The sequence below is a fragment of the Anabas testudineus genome, chromosome 7, assembly GCF_900324465.2.
Source record: "Anabas testudineus chromosome 7, fAnaTes1.2, whole genome shotgun sequence".
Lineage (NCBI taxonomy): Eukaryota > Metazoa > Chordata > Actinopteri > Anabantiformes > Anabantidae > Anabas > Anabas testudineus.
In genome coordinates this window covers 28,976-47,500 of record NC_046616.1, presented here as the reverse complement: position 1 = coordinate 47,500, position 18,525 = coordinate 28,976, and the positions used below count along the sequence as shown (strand labels likewise).

Below are 18,525 nucleotides of genomic sequence, written 5' to 3'. Positions count from 1 at the left end.
AAGTTACACATACACACACATCAATTCACATCCAGCTATTGCACGGCTCCCTTAAATAAATTAAACGATCTGTCACTCGGATTTAAAAATGTTAGCAGTGTTTAAGGCCACGATGGCTCTTGAATAAAAACAGTTTTTTAATCTGTTTGTCCTCGTTTTAATTGTTCTGCATTTTCTGCCTTAAGGCAGCTGTTCGAACAGAGAATGATCAGGATGTGATGGGTCCTGCAGAATATTTTGTGCTTTTTTTTAGGCAGCAGGAACTGTACAGTTCATCTTCTGGGCTCTGGTGGTGACTCTCTGGAGCACCTTTCTATCCACAGTATCCACAATGGTAAAGGTTCTGCACTTATATAGCGCTTTTCTACCTAGCTGCTACTCAAAGCGCTTTACACTGCGTCTCATTCACCCCTTCACACACACAAGCACACACCGATGGCTGACTCACCGCGGGCAACTAGGGGTTCAGCATCTTGCCCAAGGACACTTTGGCATGTGACGTGGCAGCCGGGAATCGAACCACCAATCCTGTGATCGGCAGTCAACTGCTCTACCTATTGAGCTACAGCTCTACCTCGTCCTGGTAAGCAGACTCATCATTCCTGGAGATGAGCCCCACCACTGTGGTGTTATCAGCAAACTTAATGATGGTGTTGCTGGGGTGGATGGAGGTGCAATCTTGTGTGTAGAGGGTGTAGAGCAAGGGGCTCAGCACACAGCCTTTGGGGAGCCGGTACTGAGGGTGAGGGCTGTTGACATATGGAACCCTACTCTAACCCTCTGGGGGCGTGCTGTTAGGAAGTCCAAAATCCAGAGGCACGTGGAGAGTCTGAGGGCCTCTAGTTTGGACACAAGTCTGTGAAGAAGGATGTTGTTAAAGGCAGAACTGAAGTCCACAAACAGCAGCCTCATGTAGCTCCCAGGCTGCTCCAGGTGGGACAAAGCAGTGTGGAGAGTGGTGGTGATGGCGTCCTCTGTGGATCTATTTGCCCTGTATGCAAACTGGTAGCTGTCCAGTGTAGATGGAAGGCACGAGGTAATGTGATTACGTACCAATTTCTCAAAGCATTTAATGATAACTGGGGTGAGTGCAACTGGTCTGTAGTCCTGACCTGACCATTGATGCTATCAGGTCCAGCATCCCTCCTTGGATTCACAGACCTCCGCGCCTGCAGCTATCTTTGGTGGCTCCACCTCGAAACGGGCAAAGAAGAGGTTAAACTCCTCCGCCAGTGAAGGGTCCTCATCGACAGCAGCGAGGTTTGGTCTGTAGTTTGTTAAATGCTGGATCCCTTGCCACACTTGCCGCATGTTTTTTGTGCTGAGGTTGTCCTCAATCCTCTGCTTGTAGAGCAGTTTGGCCCGTTGGATGCCACTCTTCAGGTTGGCTCTGGCACAGCTGTATAGGTTCGTGTCACCGGACCTGAAGGCTGTGTTTCTGTCCCGCAGCAGTCGCTGGACCTCTCTGGTCATCCAGGGTTTTTGATTGGGATGGACCCGGATGCACTTGTCCACAGTAACAGTATCTGTGCAGTGTTTGATATAGCACAGGACTGCTGCTCTGTGCTCCTCCAGGTCTGCGTGATCAAAAATGTCCCAGTTGGTTCTCTCAAAGCAGTCTTGCAGCTGGTGGGAGGCACCTTCGGGCCAAGTTTTAACAGTCATTGTTTTGGTAAGAGCCTGTTTACTAGGGTAAGAATGTGATTAGACATAGTGTCTCTGAGATTTTTAGGACCAAACAAAATAACCTCTGTATTGTCTGAATTTAGGATAAGAAAATTGGAGGATATCCAGGCCTTTGTCTTTTAAGCAGATTGAAGTTTGATTAATTGATTAGTTTCTTCTGGTTTCATAGATGGGTATCATCTATATAGCAATGAAAATGTATCGAGTGTTTCCTAATAATATTGCCGAAAGGGGATATATATAGAGTGAAAAGAATTGGTCCAAGCACAGAACATTGATGTGCATGGAAGACTCATTAATATGTACAAACTGGAATCTATCTGATAGATACGATTTAAACCACTCTAGTGCTGTTCCTTTGATCCCAATGACATGTTCCAGTCTGTGTAATAAAATGTTGTGATCTATAGTGTCGAATGCAGCACTAAGATCTAACAAGATGAGAATAGAGAGTAGACCATTGTCTGATGCTTATAGAAGATTGTTAGTGACCTTTATCAGTGATGTTTCTGTACTATGAAGTACTCTAAATCCTGACAGGAAATCTTCATACAAGTTATTCCTGCGCAGGTGGTCACATAATTGCTTAGAAACTACCTTTTCAAGAATTTTAGAGTTAAAGGGCAGTTTGGATATTGGTCTATAATTTACTAAAACCCCTTAGTCCAGAGTAGGCTTTTTGAGTAGGGTTTGACTACAGCAACCTTAAAAGCCTGCGGTACGCAGCCTGTTTGTAAAGATAGATTGATCTGATCTAATATAGACGTGCTGGTCAAAGGTAAGACATCTTCGAGCAGTCTAGTCGGGATAGGGTCTAAGAGACATGTTGATGGTTTAGATGAATTAATTCTTCTTCTTCTCTTTCGGCTTTTCCCATCAGGGGTCGCCACAGCGAATCATCCTTCTCCACCTCACTCTATCATGAACATCTTCTACCCTAACACTAGCCAACCTCATGTCCTCTGTTAACACGTCCATATATCTCATTCTTGGTCGTCCTCTTGCCCTCCTGCCTGGCAGCTCCATCTCCAACATCCTTCTACCAATATATTCACTATCCCTCCCCTGCACATGTCCAAACCATCTCAGTCTGGCCTTTCTGACTTTGTCACTAACAAAGGCAACGTGAGCCGTCCCTCTGATGTGCTCGTTCCTTATTCTGTCTAACCTGGTCACTACTAAGGAGAACCTCAACATCTTCATCTCTGATACCTCCATGTCAGCCTCTTGTCTCTTTCTCACTGCTACTGTCTCTAACCCATAGAGCAGAGCTGGTCTCACCACTGCCTTGTACACCGGTCCCTTGAGTCTTGCTGACACTCTTCTGTCACACAACACTCCTGACACTTTCCTCCACCCGCTCCAACCCGCCTGCACTCGCCTCTTCACCACTTTTCCACACTCCCCATCACACTGAACTGTTGACCCCAAGTACTTCAACTCCTGCACCTTCTTCACCTCAGCCCCCTGTAACCTAACGCTTCTACCTTGATCCCTCTTGTTTAGACACATGTATTCTGTCTTACTAAAACTTACTTTCATGCCTCTTCTTTCCAGAGCAAACCTCCACCTCTCCAGCTGTTCCTCCACATGCTCTATACTCTCACTTCAAATCACAATGTCATCCGCAAACATCATGGTCCAGGGATATTCCTGTCTGACCTCATCTGTCAGCCTGTCCATCAGCATAGCGAACAAGAAGGGACTCAAAGCTGATCCTTGGTGTAGTCCCACCTCCACCTTGAACTCCTGTGTCTTACCTACAGCACATCTCACCACCGTCATACTTCTCTCATACATGTCCTGGACTACTCTGACGTACTTCTCTGCCACTCCCGACAACTTCATACAGTAACACAGCTCCTCCCTCGGCCCCCTGTCATACGCCTTCTCTAAATCTACAAAGACACAATGCAGCTCCTTCTGACCATCTCTGTACTTTTCCATCAACATTCTCAAGCCAAAAATGGCATCAGTGGTGCTCTTACGGGGCATGAAACCATACTGCTGCTCACAAATCTCCACCTTCTTCCTAAGCCTGGCTTCCACTACTCTTTCCCACAGCTTCATTGTGTGGCTCATCAACTTTATTCCTCGGTAGTTGCTGCAGTTCTGCGTGTCACCCTTGTTCTTGTACTCCTGTCTACTTTCCTCAGTCCTTTCTACATCCCACTTCCTTTTAGCCAACCTCTTCCTCTGGATGTATTCCTGTACTTCCTCATTCCACCACCAAGTGTCTTTACCTTCTTTCCTCCTTCCAGATGACACACCTAGCACCTTTCTACCTGTTTCCCTAATAACCTCTGTTGTAGTTTCCCAGTCATCTGGAAGCTCATCCTGACCACCCAGAACCTGTCTCAACTTCTGCCTGAATTCCTCACAAGTTTCCTCATTCTTTAGCTTCCACCACTTGGTCTTCTTTTCTGTCTTCTCTCTCTTCTTCTTCCTGACCTCCAGAGTCACCTTACACACCACCATGCGATGCTGTCTGGCTACACTCTCTCCTACCACCACTTTGCAGTCACTAACCTCTCTCAAATGACCTCGTCTACATAGGATGTAGTCCACCTGTGTACTCCTACCTCCACTTCTGTATGTCACTCTGTTCCTCTCTCTCTTCTGGAAGTAAGTGTTGACTACAGCCATTTCCATCCTCTTAGCAAAGTCCACCACCATCTGTCCTTCCGGATTCCTTTCCCTCACACCAAACCTGCCCATCACCTCCTCATCACCTCTGTTGCCCTCACCAACATGCCCATTAAAGCTCCAACAACTACTCTCTCTCCTCTGGGGATACTCTCTACGACCTCATCAAACTCACTCCAGAATCTCTCCTTCTCTTCTAACTCACAGCCAACTTGTGGAGCATACCTACTGACTACATTCACCATCACCCCTTCAATTTCTAGCTTTAGGCTCATCACCCTGTCTGAGACTCTTTTCACCTCTAGGGCATTGTTCACAAACTCCCCCTTCAGGATCGCTCCTACCCCGTTTCTCTTCCTATCCACACCATGGTAGAACAGTTTGTATCCTCCTCCAATACTACGTGCCTTGCTGCCCTTCCACCTTGTCTCCTGCACACACAACATCTACCTTCCTTCTCTTCATCATGTCTGCCAGCTCTCTGCCTTTCCCTGTCATCGTGCCAACGTTAAGAGTCCCTATTCTCAAACCTATGCTCCTGCCTTTTCCCTTCTCTCTCTGACCACGAACCCTTCTGCCTCCCCTCTTTCTTCGACCAACAGTAGTCAAATTTCCACCAGCACCCTGTAGGTTAACAGCGTTGGTGGCGGTTGTTGTTAACCCGGGCCTCGACCGATCCGGTATGAAAGTCTTATGGACGATTCGCATGATTGTTTTTGGCAATTTTTACGCCGGATGCCCTTCCTGACGCAACCCTCTCTATTTATCCGGGCTTGGGACCGGCACAGAAGTCACTGGCTTGCAACCCCTGTGGCTAGATTGGTTTAGATGAATTAATTACTGAAATTAATTCAGAAGGATCTACAGGGAAGACACAGTCCAAGTATAAGTGTGGTGTGGACAAATGAATCTAGAGCTAGTAAGCAACAGTGGAGAGGAAAAACTCCATCTAGAGGAAGAAACCATCAGCAGAACCAGGCTCATGGTGGGCGGCCATCTGCCTCGACCGGTTGGGGTGAGTGGAAAGAGGACAGAGAAAAGGAACAGCAGGCAACAAAAACAACAACAAATGTAGACAGCACTGCATATACATTGAATACAGAGTACAGCAAAGATGGTATTTTAAGCTAGCATTGCGATGCTAACATGCTATCAGTTAGGGTTGGGATTTGAAATTAAGTTCTAAATTAGAACTGAATGCCAGATACCAGTAGCAAAAACCCTAATTTAGGTATCCTTGCATGGCTAATGTTAAAAGCTAATCATTGATCACTCTCTGGTCAAAAGTTCAGCTTTACTTTGGAATAGAAAACAACAAGTTAACTAGCTGCAAATCTAGTTGCACATCAAATCTGACCAAAATCCAAGGCAGCATGAAATCAACACGAAAGTCTAATTACATTGATTGGTTTCACCTGTGCCCTGCTCTCTCCTTTATAACCACCATCTCATCTCTAGTTACTCTGCCAGATTGTCAGCTTCAAGATCTACTCTTCGTGTCTTGCCTGTGTTTCGACTCTCTACAGATCTGGACCTTGCCTCTGTCTTGCTCTTGTCGAAAGACAGTGAGTTTTGGATTTTTACTTGCCTCCACTGTCTCACCCTCTGTGTATTCTCTGATACTGCTCTTGGACCAGGACCTTCTCCCAGGACACCAATTTGGATGCTGGACCCTGGATTGTCTGTCCCATGAGTTTTGTAACTCTTCTTCCTGTTTCAGTGCAGTAATTTTTTTGTTGCTTTTTTTTCTGGTGGTCACTGCATTTTTTGTTGCTCACCTTTGTATTTCTCTCCACTACTTAGTAAGTTTTTGTTTTCTACCTTCTTTATTTTGTATTTTTGTGCAAGTTGTCTCTCACTTGGCAATCTGCTTACCTCTAGTGGAGAAAAAGGCACCACATATGTATGTCTACACAAAACCACATAGATGTTGTCTAAAGTAAACTATAAATAACTAAATTTTGTCAAATTAGCCTTTTCCAGTAACTTTTTGATAGTGTTGGACAATACAGCTTAATGAAAGATGTTGTTTAAAGAGTCCATATTATGCCCCCTTTGGGGCTTAAAAACGGGTTCACAGGATGAGGTCAGACAGAAAACTAAGTGGCATGCACTGCGTGCCATCACCTATGTCAACTTACGTTATCACTTCCTTTGTCTTTTCAAAATAAAACTGTCACAACTAACCCTGGGTATCTGAGTCTTTTGGGTCTACACATAAAAGCCTTATAGAGTTAACTCTAACCCTTGCAAACCCCTAACTTAATGCATTTACCTGTCCAGGTGTCTCCAGGCTGGCCGCCCCACCACCCACAGCACCACACCCCCCTCTGCCCCCTCGACCCCCTCTCATGGAGAGGATGAGAAAGATCAAACGGCAGCTTTCGCTCACTCTGGGGAGGGGGGTGGGTGGGGGAGGTGACAGGACGTTGAGTGACAGCATCAGCCAGGAAGTGACATCACACAGCGACTCAGGTGAGATAAGCTGATAGATTATTATGGTTGTGGTCTTATGGTCTTAATAATCAGTGTCAGTACAACAGTGTTTGATGCAGCGTCTACATATTTGTATCTGTAAACTTATCAATGAGCTATAAAGTGCTGATATACATTTGAAACTACTACAATTTATTTTTGATCAAATCAATCTTCTGTACTAATTTTCTTCTTTTCCAACCCACAGAGGTGTCTCTACGTTCTTCTGCTGGCTTAAAGGTTCGAGGATCTTCTTCTTCTGTTCAGTCTCTTCTTCAGTCGTATGGCAACAGGAAGTCTCGAGGCCTTGGACGCAGCCTGAGCTCCTACCTGAACCACAACAGACTAGGTACTTAAGGTTCCTTATTCTTTGGAAGCAGAGGAACTTTTCTCAGTACCCAGAACTTCTCAATCAATTTGCTGTTTGATAGAGGAAAGTTCTGTACCTACAGTGGAAATAAAGTCTACACACCCCAAAAAATGAGACCAAGATAAATAATTTCAGAATGTTTTTTTACCTTTTAATATGACCTATAGTCTGTAGAACTCAACTGAAAAGCAAACTTAAATCTTTCTTTTGGGGCGGGGGGGGTACAAAGAAGAAACTAAAATAATATGGTTGCATGAGTGTGCACATCCTACTAATACTGTTGCTGTTACTTTGATTTTATTACAGCCCTCAGCATTTTGGGTAAGTCTATGAGCTTGGCACATCTTGGCTTGGTAATATTTGCCCACTCTTCCTGGCAGAAAAACTTCTGTTTCATCAAACATCTATCAGGTTGTGAGGGCATCCCCTGTGCACAGCCCTCTTTAGATCACCCCGCAGATTTTCAGTTAGGTTCTGGTCTGGGCCACTCCAAAACTAATCTTCTTCTAACGAAGCTATTCTTTTGTAGATTTGGATATGCTTTGGGCCGTTGTCATGCTGAAAGACGTGCCTCTTCATGTTCAGCTTTCTAGCAAAAGCCTGAAGGTTTCCTGCCAATATTGACATATTTGGAAGTATTCATAATTCCCTCCACCTTGACCAAGGCCCAAATTCCAGCTGAAGAAAAATAGCACCAAAGCATGATGATGCCACCACCATGCTTCACTGTGGATATGATGTTCTTTTGTGATGTGCAATGTTGTTTTTGCACCAAACATACCTTTTAGAATTATGACCCAAAAAGCTCAACCTTGGTTTCATCAGACCATTAAACATTTTCCCATGCTACAGGGAGAATTCAAATGTGTTTTTGCAAAATTCAGCCAGTTGTTTTTTTCTTTTTTTTTGTAAGAAAAGACTTCCGTCTTGCCACCCTACCCCATAGTCCAAACATACGAAGAATTATGATTGTGGTTACAGGTACTACACAGCCAGTACTTGCCAGAAATTCCTGCAGCTCCTTTAATGTTGCTGTATGCCTCTTGGCAGCCTCCCTGACCACTTTTTTTTTTGCCTTTTCATCAATTTTGGAGGGACGTCCAGTTCTTGGTAATGTCACTGTTGAGCCATATTTTCTCCACTTGAAGATGACTGTCTTCCCTGTGTGCCATGGTATATGTAATGCTTTGGAAAGTCTTCTGTACCCTTATGACTCATACCTTTTAACAATGAGATTCCTCTGATGCTTTGAAAGTTCTCTACGGACCATAGCTTTTGCTGTAAGATGCAACTAAGAGAATGTCAGGAAAACTGTACTATAACAGCTGAACTTTAATCGGGGTTAATTAGAGGCACTTTAAAAGATTGAAGATGTAACTGACTCCCACCTAACATGATTTTGAATGTGATTGCTTAGTTCTGAACACAGAGACATCAGCAGTTATAAGAGGGTTTATAGTGTGTATAGTGTTATAGTCACCCCCACTTTTCAGTTGAGTTGTACAGGTTATAGATAAGATTAAAAGTAGAAAAAATTCTGACATGATTTATCTTGGTCTCATTTTTTTGACAAAAACCTGGCATTTGTGAGTGTAGACTTTTTATATTCACTTTAAGTACAATTTTGAAGAACTTGTGCTTCACCACCACATGAATAATATGATACTACAGTTAAGTAGTGAATAAATGCTACTGTGCATTTTTGTCATATTATCATTTCAACATCAAGCTTTTTTCTTGTTAAAATGTAATTAACTGTGAAGCTTCAGTTTTAATTTTCTTTTTTAAAAGGAAGCCTAACCAAGATAGCAGCTTAAAGTGTAGTGTAACAATTCAATCCCACATGAAGCGCATACAGGACTAAACCATTCAACAAAGTTTTTTGTGGGGTATAACAAGTTATTTATAATATTATTTATAACTGATGTTCTCTATCTTGTTTCAGTGATTTGAATAACTTATTAACATGATTTATAAAATGTATTTACATTTAGTCAATTTTCAGATACTTTTATCCAGAGCGACTTATAAGTGAGATACAGGTGACCAACTTACAGTAGGTAGTAGTGGGCCCCTGTTGCACAGTCCCTGTCAAATAAACTAAATTTCACAACAATTTGATACTTCACAGAACAATGTAATTACTTACATCAAGTTCGAGATCGAGTTAACTGTAATCAGAGAGATGTCGGTGATGATCCTCAGTAGTCCAGGTGAAGTTATCTGGAAATTGGGACCTATCCATATAGACTCCATGCTGTATTTGCAGCCAAACATGCATCTACTAAATACTGTCCTGAAGGGGGTGAACATTAATGCAAACACTGATTTTACCATATATATTTTAATTGACATTACTTTGTAGAAACCAGTTTTCACTTTGACATTAATGAGGTATTTTTCAGAAATTTCTTTGTTAAAATTGCCAACCTTTATTGACCATGAGTGATTTGAAATGTCAATAAAATGATGAAACATAAAAGGGGGTGAATAATTTTTATAGGCAATGTATATACATGAGACATGTCTTAATTTTCTCTAACTCACTCAATGTTGAAAGTTTTTAATCAGCAGCATGCACACACATCAGCAAGAAATGTGTGTGCTGCAAATACAGCCACATATTACACCACCTCTTATCGTAGACTTTCTTTTAATTTTCAATACTACTTCAAAAGTTCTTCCTAAATTTACCAGTATTTGGCAGGTTGGTAAGTGTTAATATCAATGTAGAACTGCTGCTGTGTAAAACTCTATTTGTGTACTTTTAGAGATTGTCCCTGAGGATGTGAGGATGAGTTCAGATGGAGAAAGTGATCCGGCTTCTTCTTCAGACGATGTCCAAAGTCCAGTTTGTGTTCGACTGAGGAACAAGAAGATCTCTACAGAGGTGCGCACACGTCTATACAAAACCAATAATAGCACATGTACAGAGTGTAGTTTCAGTTAAAGGAAAACTTTAGTCATTTTATAAATCGCATTAGTTACGACGCAGCCACTAAAACCAGCAACTCGTGTTACTTTTCTCCATCAGCCAGACACATTGCTCCACCACTCAACATTTCTTCATTCCAAAACACTTTGTCGAGATATTGGTAAAAAGATTTTCCCCAAAGTTAACTAACAACTTAAAACTAACCAGTTTGCTCTTTTCAGTCCTGCCAATTTCTGTCTCCTGCTGAGTATGACCTCGTTTACAACTGATATGTTGTACGAGTGATTAGTTCACAAGAGGACAAATCTAAACAGAAGTGTAAAGGGCCCCCAAGACGGATTGTGATCCAAGCACTCAAACCACTTGCTGAAGTGGTCTAGGAATCAGAGGAATCTGTCCAAACAAACATGATAACTGCAAGTGTGACTGACCATTTATGAGATTGATACTCATCCTTGAGTTGTCTTGTGTTCCTGCTTGTGTATCTTTCTTTGTGAAGTTTCTGCAGCCATCAGTGATTAACAGTTAGCGTTCTGACAGCTATACCTTTATCTCTTTTTTAAAATTTACATTTACTTATTTATCAGACGCTTATATTGAAAGCGACTAGGAATTCAGTTTAATTAAATTTATAATTTATTGAATTGAATTGAGGCATCCAACTAGGACAGGAGATATACTGAACAAGTGCTTTCTGAATTTGTTTGCTTGTTTCAGGGGTAGCTGAGTTTTCTGTACTGGTGACTTGAATACTTAATCTGTTGTTGTTAGTGGTTGCTAGTTTCACTGTAGTAATCAATGAGCATTTACAACTTTGGCCTAACAAAAGCACCCAAATTAGTTTGGCTTCAACAAGGGGTTTTGCGTTTGGTCCCCTTTTTCGGTTCGCTTTCTCACCAGGAGGACTGCACCAGAGTTCACAAGATGATGCGGATTGAGACCACCTCTTTTTGGGGGTCTCGTTGCAGTTGTTTTGGTGTGCACTCGAGTTCGATTACCGTGTTCACAACAGACAAACAAACCGCACCAAGAGGGAAAAGTAACTTGATTTCAATTTAATCGAACTAAACCCTGTAGGTGTGAAAGTACCCTAAGACACCTGTTGGGCTGGGGCGTCAACACTTGTGTTCAGCCTTCTTTGTGGGAAAGACCTACTTGGGTAAAGACATGAGTTTACCCATGCGAGTCCACCGTGCAAGGACACCTTCTTTTTATCTTTTGTATTTCTCTTTGCTAAGCTTCCTTCTCTTTTCTTTTCCTTTCCCTCTCCCCCTCTCATCTCAGCACGCCCTATCTCTATATCTGTTTCTTCACTATGTGTTTTCAGTAAATCTCGGTTCTCCTTCTCAAACGCAGGAAGTGTTGCTCTGTCAGAAGATGACAACTTCTCCACCTGCGCACCTCCACCCAGATCTCTTAACACCCCTACTTCTTTTTCTCTTGCTCTGTGGAACTGCCAGTCTGCAGTTAATAAGGCTGACTTTATTCCAACCTTTGCTACACGGTCAGCTGTTCGGCTACTGGCACTTACAGAGACCTGTATCACTCCACCGAACACGGCCACCCCACCTGCACTCTCCGCTGATTTCACCTTTTCTCACACCCCTCACCCATCAGTACGCAGAGGTGGGGTGGGGCTGCTCATCAGTGATATCTGGAAGTGTTCCCCAACAGCACCCCTCAGCAGTCTCATCATTGGAATATCACAGTCCACTTGATTGTGATCTATTGACCACTGGGCATGCTGGGAAACTTCTGTGATGAGTTTGACATGCTGCTCTCCCGCTTCCGAACCAGTTTGACCTGAGACTGGTCTCCACTCCTCCGACACACAGAGCTGGCAACCACCTGGACCCCCATTCCTACCCAGAACTGCACCACAGACAACATCGCAGTCACTCCTCTACATGTATCCTCTACATGAGATCGCTTCTTCATTCAACTCACAGTCTCTCTTTCCTAAACTTTACATAATCCTACTCCTCTTCCACTCCACACAACCTCAGGACTCTCAATCCTTAACAGTTTTCTTCCCTGGTCTCTGTTACCCTACCCGCAACACAAGTCCCCTCTACCCTTGACACAGACACAGCCACTGACAAATTGTGCACCACACCTTTTACTTGTCTGGATAGTCTCTGCCCTCTCTCTTTGAAGCCTGCCCGTACATCAGCTCACCGTCTACACTGGGGACTTCAGACACAGCACTATGTTCTGTGTGTTCTGCAGAAGTTTTCCAATGACTCTACGATTGTTGGGTTCATCACTAACGATGACAAAGTGGAGTACAGAGAACTGACCAGATGTTGGTCTACTCTCCCCTTGCCAGTGAACATCTAGGAAATGGATATTAAGAGAGTAGTAACTGGGTGTTTACCTGAACAAAAAACTGGGCTGGACTTATAATACACACACACACACTGTACAGGAAGGGCCAGAGCCGGCTCTACCTCCTGAAGAGACTGCAGTCTTTTGGGGTGAAGGGAACACTCCTGAGGACCTTCTATGACTCTGTGGTGACATCAGCCGTGCTGTACTGTGTGGTCTGCTGGAGCAGCATCAGAGAGAGAAAAAGGTGGATAAGGTCATCAAGAAGTCCAGCTCTGTCCTGAGCTGTCCTCTGGACTCAGTGAGGGAGGTGGGGGACAGAAGGATGCCCTGTCTGCCCTGGAGACCAGCTTCAGTGATGGACTGATCCGCCCTTGCTGTGTGAGGGAGAGATTTCTAGATCTTTTCTTTCTTCTGCTGTCTGTCTCTACAATCAATACTACTAACAATGTACATTTGGCGTCCATCTGCCGTAATCATGTGCAATACTGTATTTTAAGGGTAATAGTGCGATATACTGTAGTCACTTTACCTGGTATTGATTTATTTATTGAATCTTGACCCCTCCCTTCTGGAGAATTACAGACCTATATCTCTTTTTACATACCTGGCCAAGACCCTTGAACGAGTAGTTTTCAATCAACTGACTTCCTTTCTAGGAATGATCTACTTTTTACCTACTTTTCTGTGCACTGGCTTTCTGTAGCTGCTGCATCGGGTTCAAAGCCCTGACCCTTACCTACAGATTGGTCAACTCCACAGCACCTACCTGAACTCCCTCATCCAGGTCTTGTGTTCCCTCACTTTGCCTCCAAAGATCCCAGGCAAAACTTTTCAACTCTGTGGTGGAACAACCTACCCACCTCTGCACTCTCAGTTGCCGCACACTCAACTTTCAAAAACTTTCTGAAAACAGAACTCTTCAACAACTTTCTCCGCACTTGAACTTGAAAAAAAACCTTAAAAAAATCTTGCACTTATACCATATGAAACTAAGACAGCTCTTTCTAGAGCACTTTACTTTAAAGTTTGTTTCCTAGGCTTAGATATTTGCTTGCTTTGTACCTCACTTGTTGAAACCTCCAGCAGAACCAGGCTCAGCGTGGGTGGCCATCTGCCTCGACCAGTTGAGGTGAATGGAAAAGAACAGAACAGCAGGCAACAAAAAACAACAACAACAACAAGCAGCAAAAGCACTGGACAGGAGGTTGGTAGGACCAGTAATGGGATTCTGGAGATGTACAGCTCCAAGGAGGAGGATACCTGCAGAGGAGAAAAAAGGGGAGACACAAAGTTAATGTCATGAAATGGTAGAATTTGAATGGATAGAAGAGAGGAGCTCAGTCTATCAATTCAATTCAATTTTATTTTGTAGAGCGCTTTTTACAATTGACATTGTCACAAAGCAGCTTTACACAACCAAAGAACAGAACATGAACAGTGAATGTGTATGAATCATGAAATGAGATTGTCCCTGATGAGCAAGCCGAGGGCGACGGTGGCAAGGAAAAACTCCCAGAGAAGGCAGCAGGAAGAAACCTTGAGAGGAACCAGACTCAACAGGGAACCCATCCTCATATGGGTGATTACATGCTATGTAGGCAGCAGGCAGTCCAATATAATAGTTAATGTCTTTAAGTTAATGTGGAGTCCAGTTAGTTAATTGCAGGCAGTCTTGTTCCATTCCTGGACTATCGAGCGTTGAGACGAGACCTCCGAGAAACTGCTGCCGACGTCCGCCGAGGCCAAGATCGACTTCATAGTAGTGTGTGACAAACTCCAGTCTCCATATGCATCCCATAGGGCAGACGGTGGATCCGAGCGACGAGATCTCCAGCCAGAAGTTGGGCATCAGGACGAGTCAGACAGGTCCAGAGGGCAGAGGGTGAAATGACGTGTAGCTCGACAGAGAGACAGGAAGAGGGAAATAGAGAGGTAGAGAAAGAGAGAGATGGCAGTTAGTTGTATTCACAGTTGGATAAAGTTTGAGGCGAATGTATATGTAGAATAGTGCAGCAGGGACTCCGGCAGGACTAATTATGACAGCCTAACTAAAAGGGTGGACCAGAAGGAAACACAGACATGAGGGCTCCCTGGGATGTAGAGCAACCGAACACTTCACCATCAACAAACCTGAGTGATCAGTGAGAGTTGGGAAGACAGCATCTAAACATACCAGTTCACCATAATGCTCTACGTCCATGAGTCCTTCCCAGATCTATTTACAAAATGCTTGACTAAATAAATAGGTTTTCAGCCTAGACTTAAACACTGAGACTGTGTCTGAGTCCCGAACGCTATTTGGAAGGCTATTCCATAACTTTGGGGCTTTGTAAGAAAAGGCTCTGCCCCCAGCTGTAGTTTTTATGATACGAGGTACTGACAGGCAGCCAGCATCCTTTGATCGAAGTAGGCGTGGTGGATCATAAGACACTAGCAGTTCACTTAGATACTGTGGCGCAAGACCTTTTAACGCTTTAAATGTCAGAAGTAGTATTTTAAAATCAATGCGAAATTTCACTGGGAGCCAATGAAGTGTAGATAAGATAGGCCGAACTAAAACGGTACCAAACGCTATAAATCACATGATTTGAGGACTTTGGGTAGTGTGTAGATTTTCCTTTTTTTTTGTTTGTCCACCAAAAACATGCTGTCTGCTTAATGGAGAACAACCTGGGGTTGTTCTTATTTGCTTCTGTTAATGATAAATAATATGTGGTTCTAGCTTTACGGAGGGCTTTTTTATATTTCTTATATATTTATATTTAGAGTAGTGTAAAAGAGGACGGTACACGATAACAAACAGGACTGTTTTTTTACTTTTAAGTAAAAGGAGTAGTGGAAGGCTTAGGAAGAAGGTGGAGATTCTTGAGCAGCAGTATGGTTTCATGCCCCGTAAGAGCACCACTGATGCCATTTTTGCTTTGAGAATGTTGATGGAAAAGTACAGAGAAGGAGCTGCATTGTGTCTGTGTAGATTTAGAGAAGGTGTATGACAGGGTGCCGAGGGAGGAGCTGTGGTACTGTATGAGGTTGTCGGGAGTGGCAGAGAAGTACGTCAGAGTAGTCCAGGACATGTATGAGAGAAGTATGACGTTGGTGAAATGTGCTCACCCTAACCGGTCGAGGCAGATGGCCGCCCACTATGAGCCTGGTTCTGCTGGAGGTGTCTTCCTTTAAAGGGAGTTTCTCCTCTCCACTGTTGCCTAAAGCTTGCTCAAAGTCAGAGAGGCCAGACTGAGATGGTTTGGGCATGTTCAGAGGAGGAATAGTGAATATATTGGTAGAAGGATGTTGGAGATGGAGCTGCCAGGCAGGAGGGCAAGAGGACGACCAAGAAGGAAATTGACTCATTGAGATGGACATATTCTTCCCACTGCAGTGAGGTTTCAGTAAGATAAAATAAGTCGATTTGATCTTATCACTTATTAAATAATTTACTAACAGGGATTTAGACCAGAGAGATCTGAAATTTAACAGTCCACGTTTGATTGTTTTCTTTTATTTTGTTCTTTATTATTATTAAGTTCTTATGAATCACTCCTCTTGTGTTGGTTTTTGATATTTAGAATTTTTCACTGTAAGGACGCTGCAGAGAGGTGTGTAAGACTGTCTCTGTGTCCTGGGCTCTGCTCTGAGATGTCAGGGTTTAGGTCATCTAATAAACTCTGCCATATTTCTAGACAGTAGAGGCGCACCATCTAAAGTGGGATGGATACCATCTCTTCTATTCAGCCTAGGTTTTCTCCAAAAAGTTTTCCAGTTGTCTATGTAGCCAACATTGTTTGCGGGACACCACTTAGACAGCCAGCGGTTAAATGATGTCACTGTTCAGACTGGTAAAGGGTCCAGAGAAAACTATGGAGTCCAACATCACTTTTGCAAACTTACACACTTTTGGTGACTTCTAATTGGCGTAATTTGGTGTCATTAACTCCAGTGTGAATTATTATTGCTATTATTAGATATCTTACTGTATTTAAATGTATCCTTACACAGGAGTTGTAAATAGGATTTTACGTTGCATCACTATGGCCCTGGTTGTGGTGAACCTTGGGCAAATGTCTTGGATTATTCTTCATACGAACCATCACCCAGTTGCTTGGAAGTGATATACAAGGCAAAAGTTAAGGAGAAAAGGAGTGTTCTAGGAAGTTGAAGTTTCAACTTCATGAGATTTACACAACCAGAGGTGGAAGAAGTAATAAAGCGCCAATAAAACACTAGAAATACTCCTGTACAAAGAAAAATCAGTATCCTTGTGACTGAGAAATGTAGATTATTGACCATAAGGTTTGTCGTTAACCGTGCCTTCTTGGTGAATGTGTGAAGTGGTCTGATTTTACTGGGTATGGATGACAGGGCAGCAAGATAAGTTGGAGATAGATTGTCTCCACTCTCCTGAGGGTTTTTTTTTCCACATTTACATGTCTAGCTTCAATCACGTCCCTCTCGTACCCCCTGTCTTCTCTGTCTAAATTGTATTTCATCATTGTCCCCAAATAAGTATCACACAAAACTGATTCTACATTTTAGTAAGCGACTTACAAGGGTTAGGGACAGAGTTGATTCTGGCACTGAGTTGTTGCTCCTCCTCCACCTGGATCTTGAATTTCACTTAGGTGTTGTCCACATACCTGAACCAGCTTAGTCCAGCTATAATTGCCATACCTTGACCACTTGGACTCTCTCACTCCATGTGGTCTTGGTGTGGTCCCCATATCGAGTAAACTATTTCAGTTTTATGTTGACTGTAATAAAGTCAGAACCTGAATCTCTTTATTTTTGTTTCAGGACATTAATAAACGTCTCTCATTGCCGGCCGATATTCGTCTCCCTGACGACTACCTGGAGAAGTTTAATGTCATTGGTCCAACTCTGTTTGAGCAGCCAATCAGCAGGCGGCTACGCAGAGTGTCTCTGGTACTGCCTCCTCCTTCTACTATGTTTCAGCTGTATTTCTGTTATTGATGTTGGTAGTTTTAACTGTTTCCTCTCTGTGTCTGCAGTCGGAGATTGGCTTTGGAAAACTGGAAACATACGTCAAACTGGACAAACTGGGAGAGGTGAGGACACAGGACAGAGCAACTGTTTAACAATGTTTTATGAACTAACACATTAAATGACTGGTTCTGTTCAGTGAGGTCTGAGTTTGTTAGTCATTTTTACACAGAAACACTGCCCTCTTTAAGACACCTTTGACTATTTACACTGCATATAAAATGCCGCAGTAAAGACAATTCAGTGTGTGTTTTACACAGGTAACCAGATATCCCATCATGCATGTCAGATATACAAAACTTTACTGGTGAATATGTCGGTGAAAGTTCTCAGTTATCCAGGTTAAGTTATCTGTAAGTTGAGTCACGGTAACTGGACTTCCTACTTGCTAGGTCGAAGTGCTTCACTACTCATCCAGGTAGCTTTTTCAGTCTGAGGATAGTTGGTTAGAGACCACAAATTTATCCTCCAGGTTGGTTTCATTTTATTCTTTTCATTACAGGGGAATGAACTGTGATGGGCTTTTGCTGGTTTTATACATTTTAGAAAAGATTTGGACTCAGACACAGTTGATGTGTGTTGATAACATGATAATAAGGGATTCTGATCACAGATTCAGTTTCCTGTAGCAAATTGTAGGTGATGACAAGCTGGAGGAGAAATGCTACTCGGACTGCAACTACTTTCCGCAGCAGGAAAGAAGTAATGAACAAAATTCGAATTGGATTAAGACTGGGATCTGGTTTATCATGATAAACAACTGGTTGGGTTATGTCAGCAAATAACTAACAACCTTCTTCAAATATTTAAAGACTCAAAATGAGAATATTTGAGTCCTGTTCCCTGTCTTCAGCTGTGGTCCTGGTCCTGGTCCTCACCTGTAGACCTAGTCCTAAATCTCCAGTACTGAGTGAAATGAACAGTCTGATATTTAAATCACAACTATTCAGATTGTTTATGTTGCCCAACTCCCAAGTGACAAATTTTCATCAGCGGGCCTGAATGTTTGTACACCAACATCATCCTCTGTCCTTAGACCCTCAAATAGGACAAAGGAAAACTCCAAAACCCCATGCCATTCTAG

At 43.0% G+C, this 18,525-nt stretch overlaps 1 protein-coding gene across 9 annotated transcripts in view; it reads left to right on the top strand.

Annotated features, from left to right (window-relative positions):
- Positions 1-18,525, top strand: part of cdk16 (cyclin-dependent kinase 16) — a 38,780-nt gene that overhangs the window by 1,651 nt on the left and 18,604 nt on the right. Inside the window, exons 1-7 of one of the 9 annotated variants that reach the window (XM_026367132.2) lie at positions 486-1,036; positions 1,133-1,672; positions 6,616-6,807; positions 7,016-7,156; positions 9,949-10,067; positions 17,235-17,363; positions 17,450-17,506. In XM_026367132.2, the coding sequence (XP_026222917.1) occupies positions 1,492-1,672; positions 6,616-6,807; positions 7,016-7,156; positions 9,949-10,067; positions 17,235-17,363; positions 17,450-17,506 (819 nt within the window). In that variant the 5' untranslated portion in view covers positions 486-1,036; positions 1,133-1,491. Of the gene's footprint in view, positions 1-485; positions 1,673-5,335; positions 6,808-7,015; positions 7,157-9,948; positions 10,068-17,234; positions 17,364-17,449; positions 17,507-18,525 lie in introns of those variants that run through there. The other 8 variants (XM_026367136.2, XM_026367134.2, XM_026367135.2 and 5 more) reach the window with 8 other exon arrangements.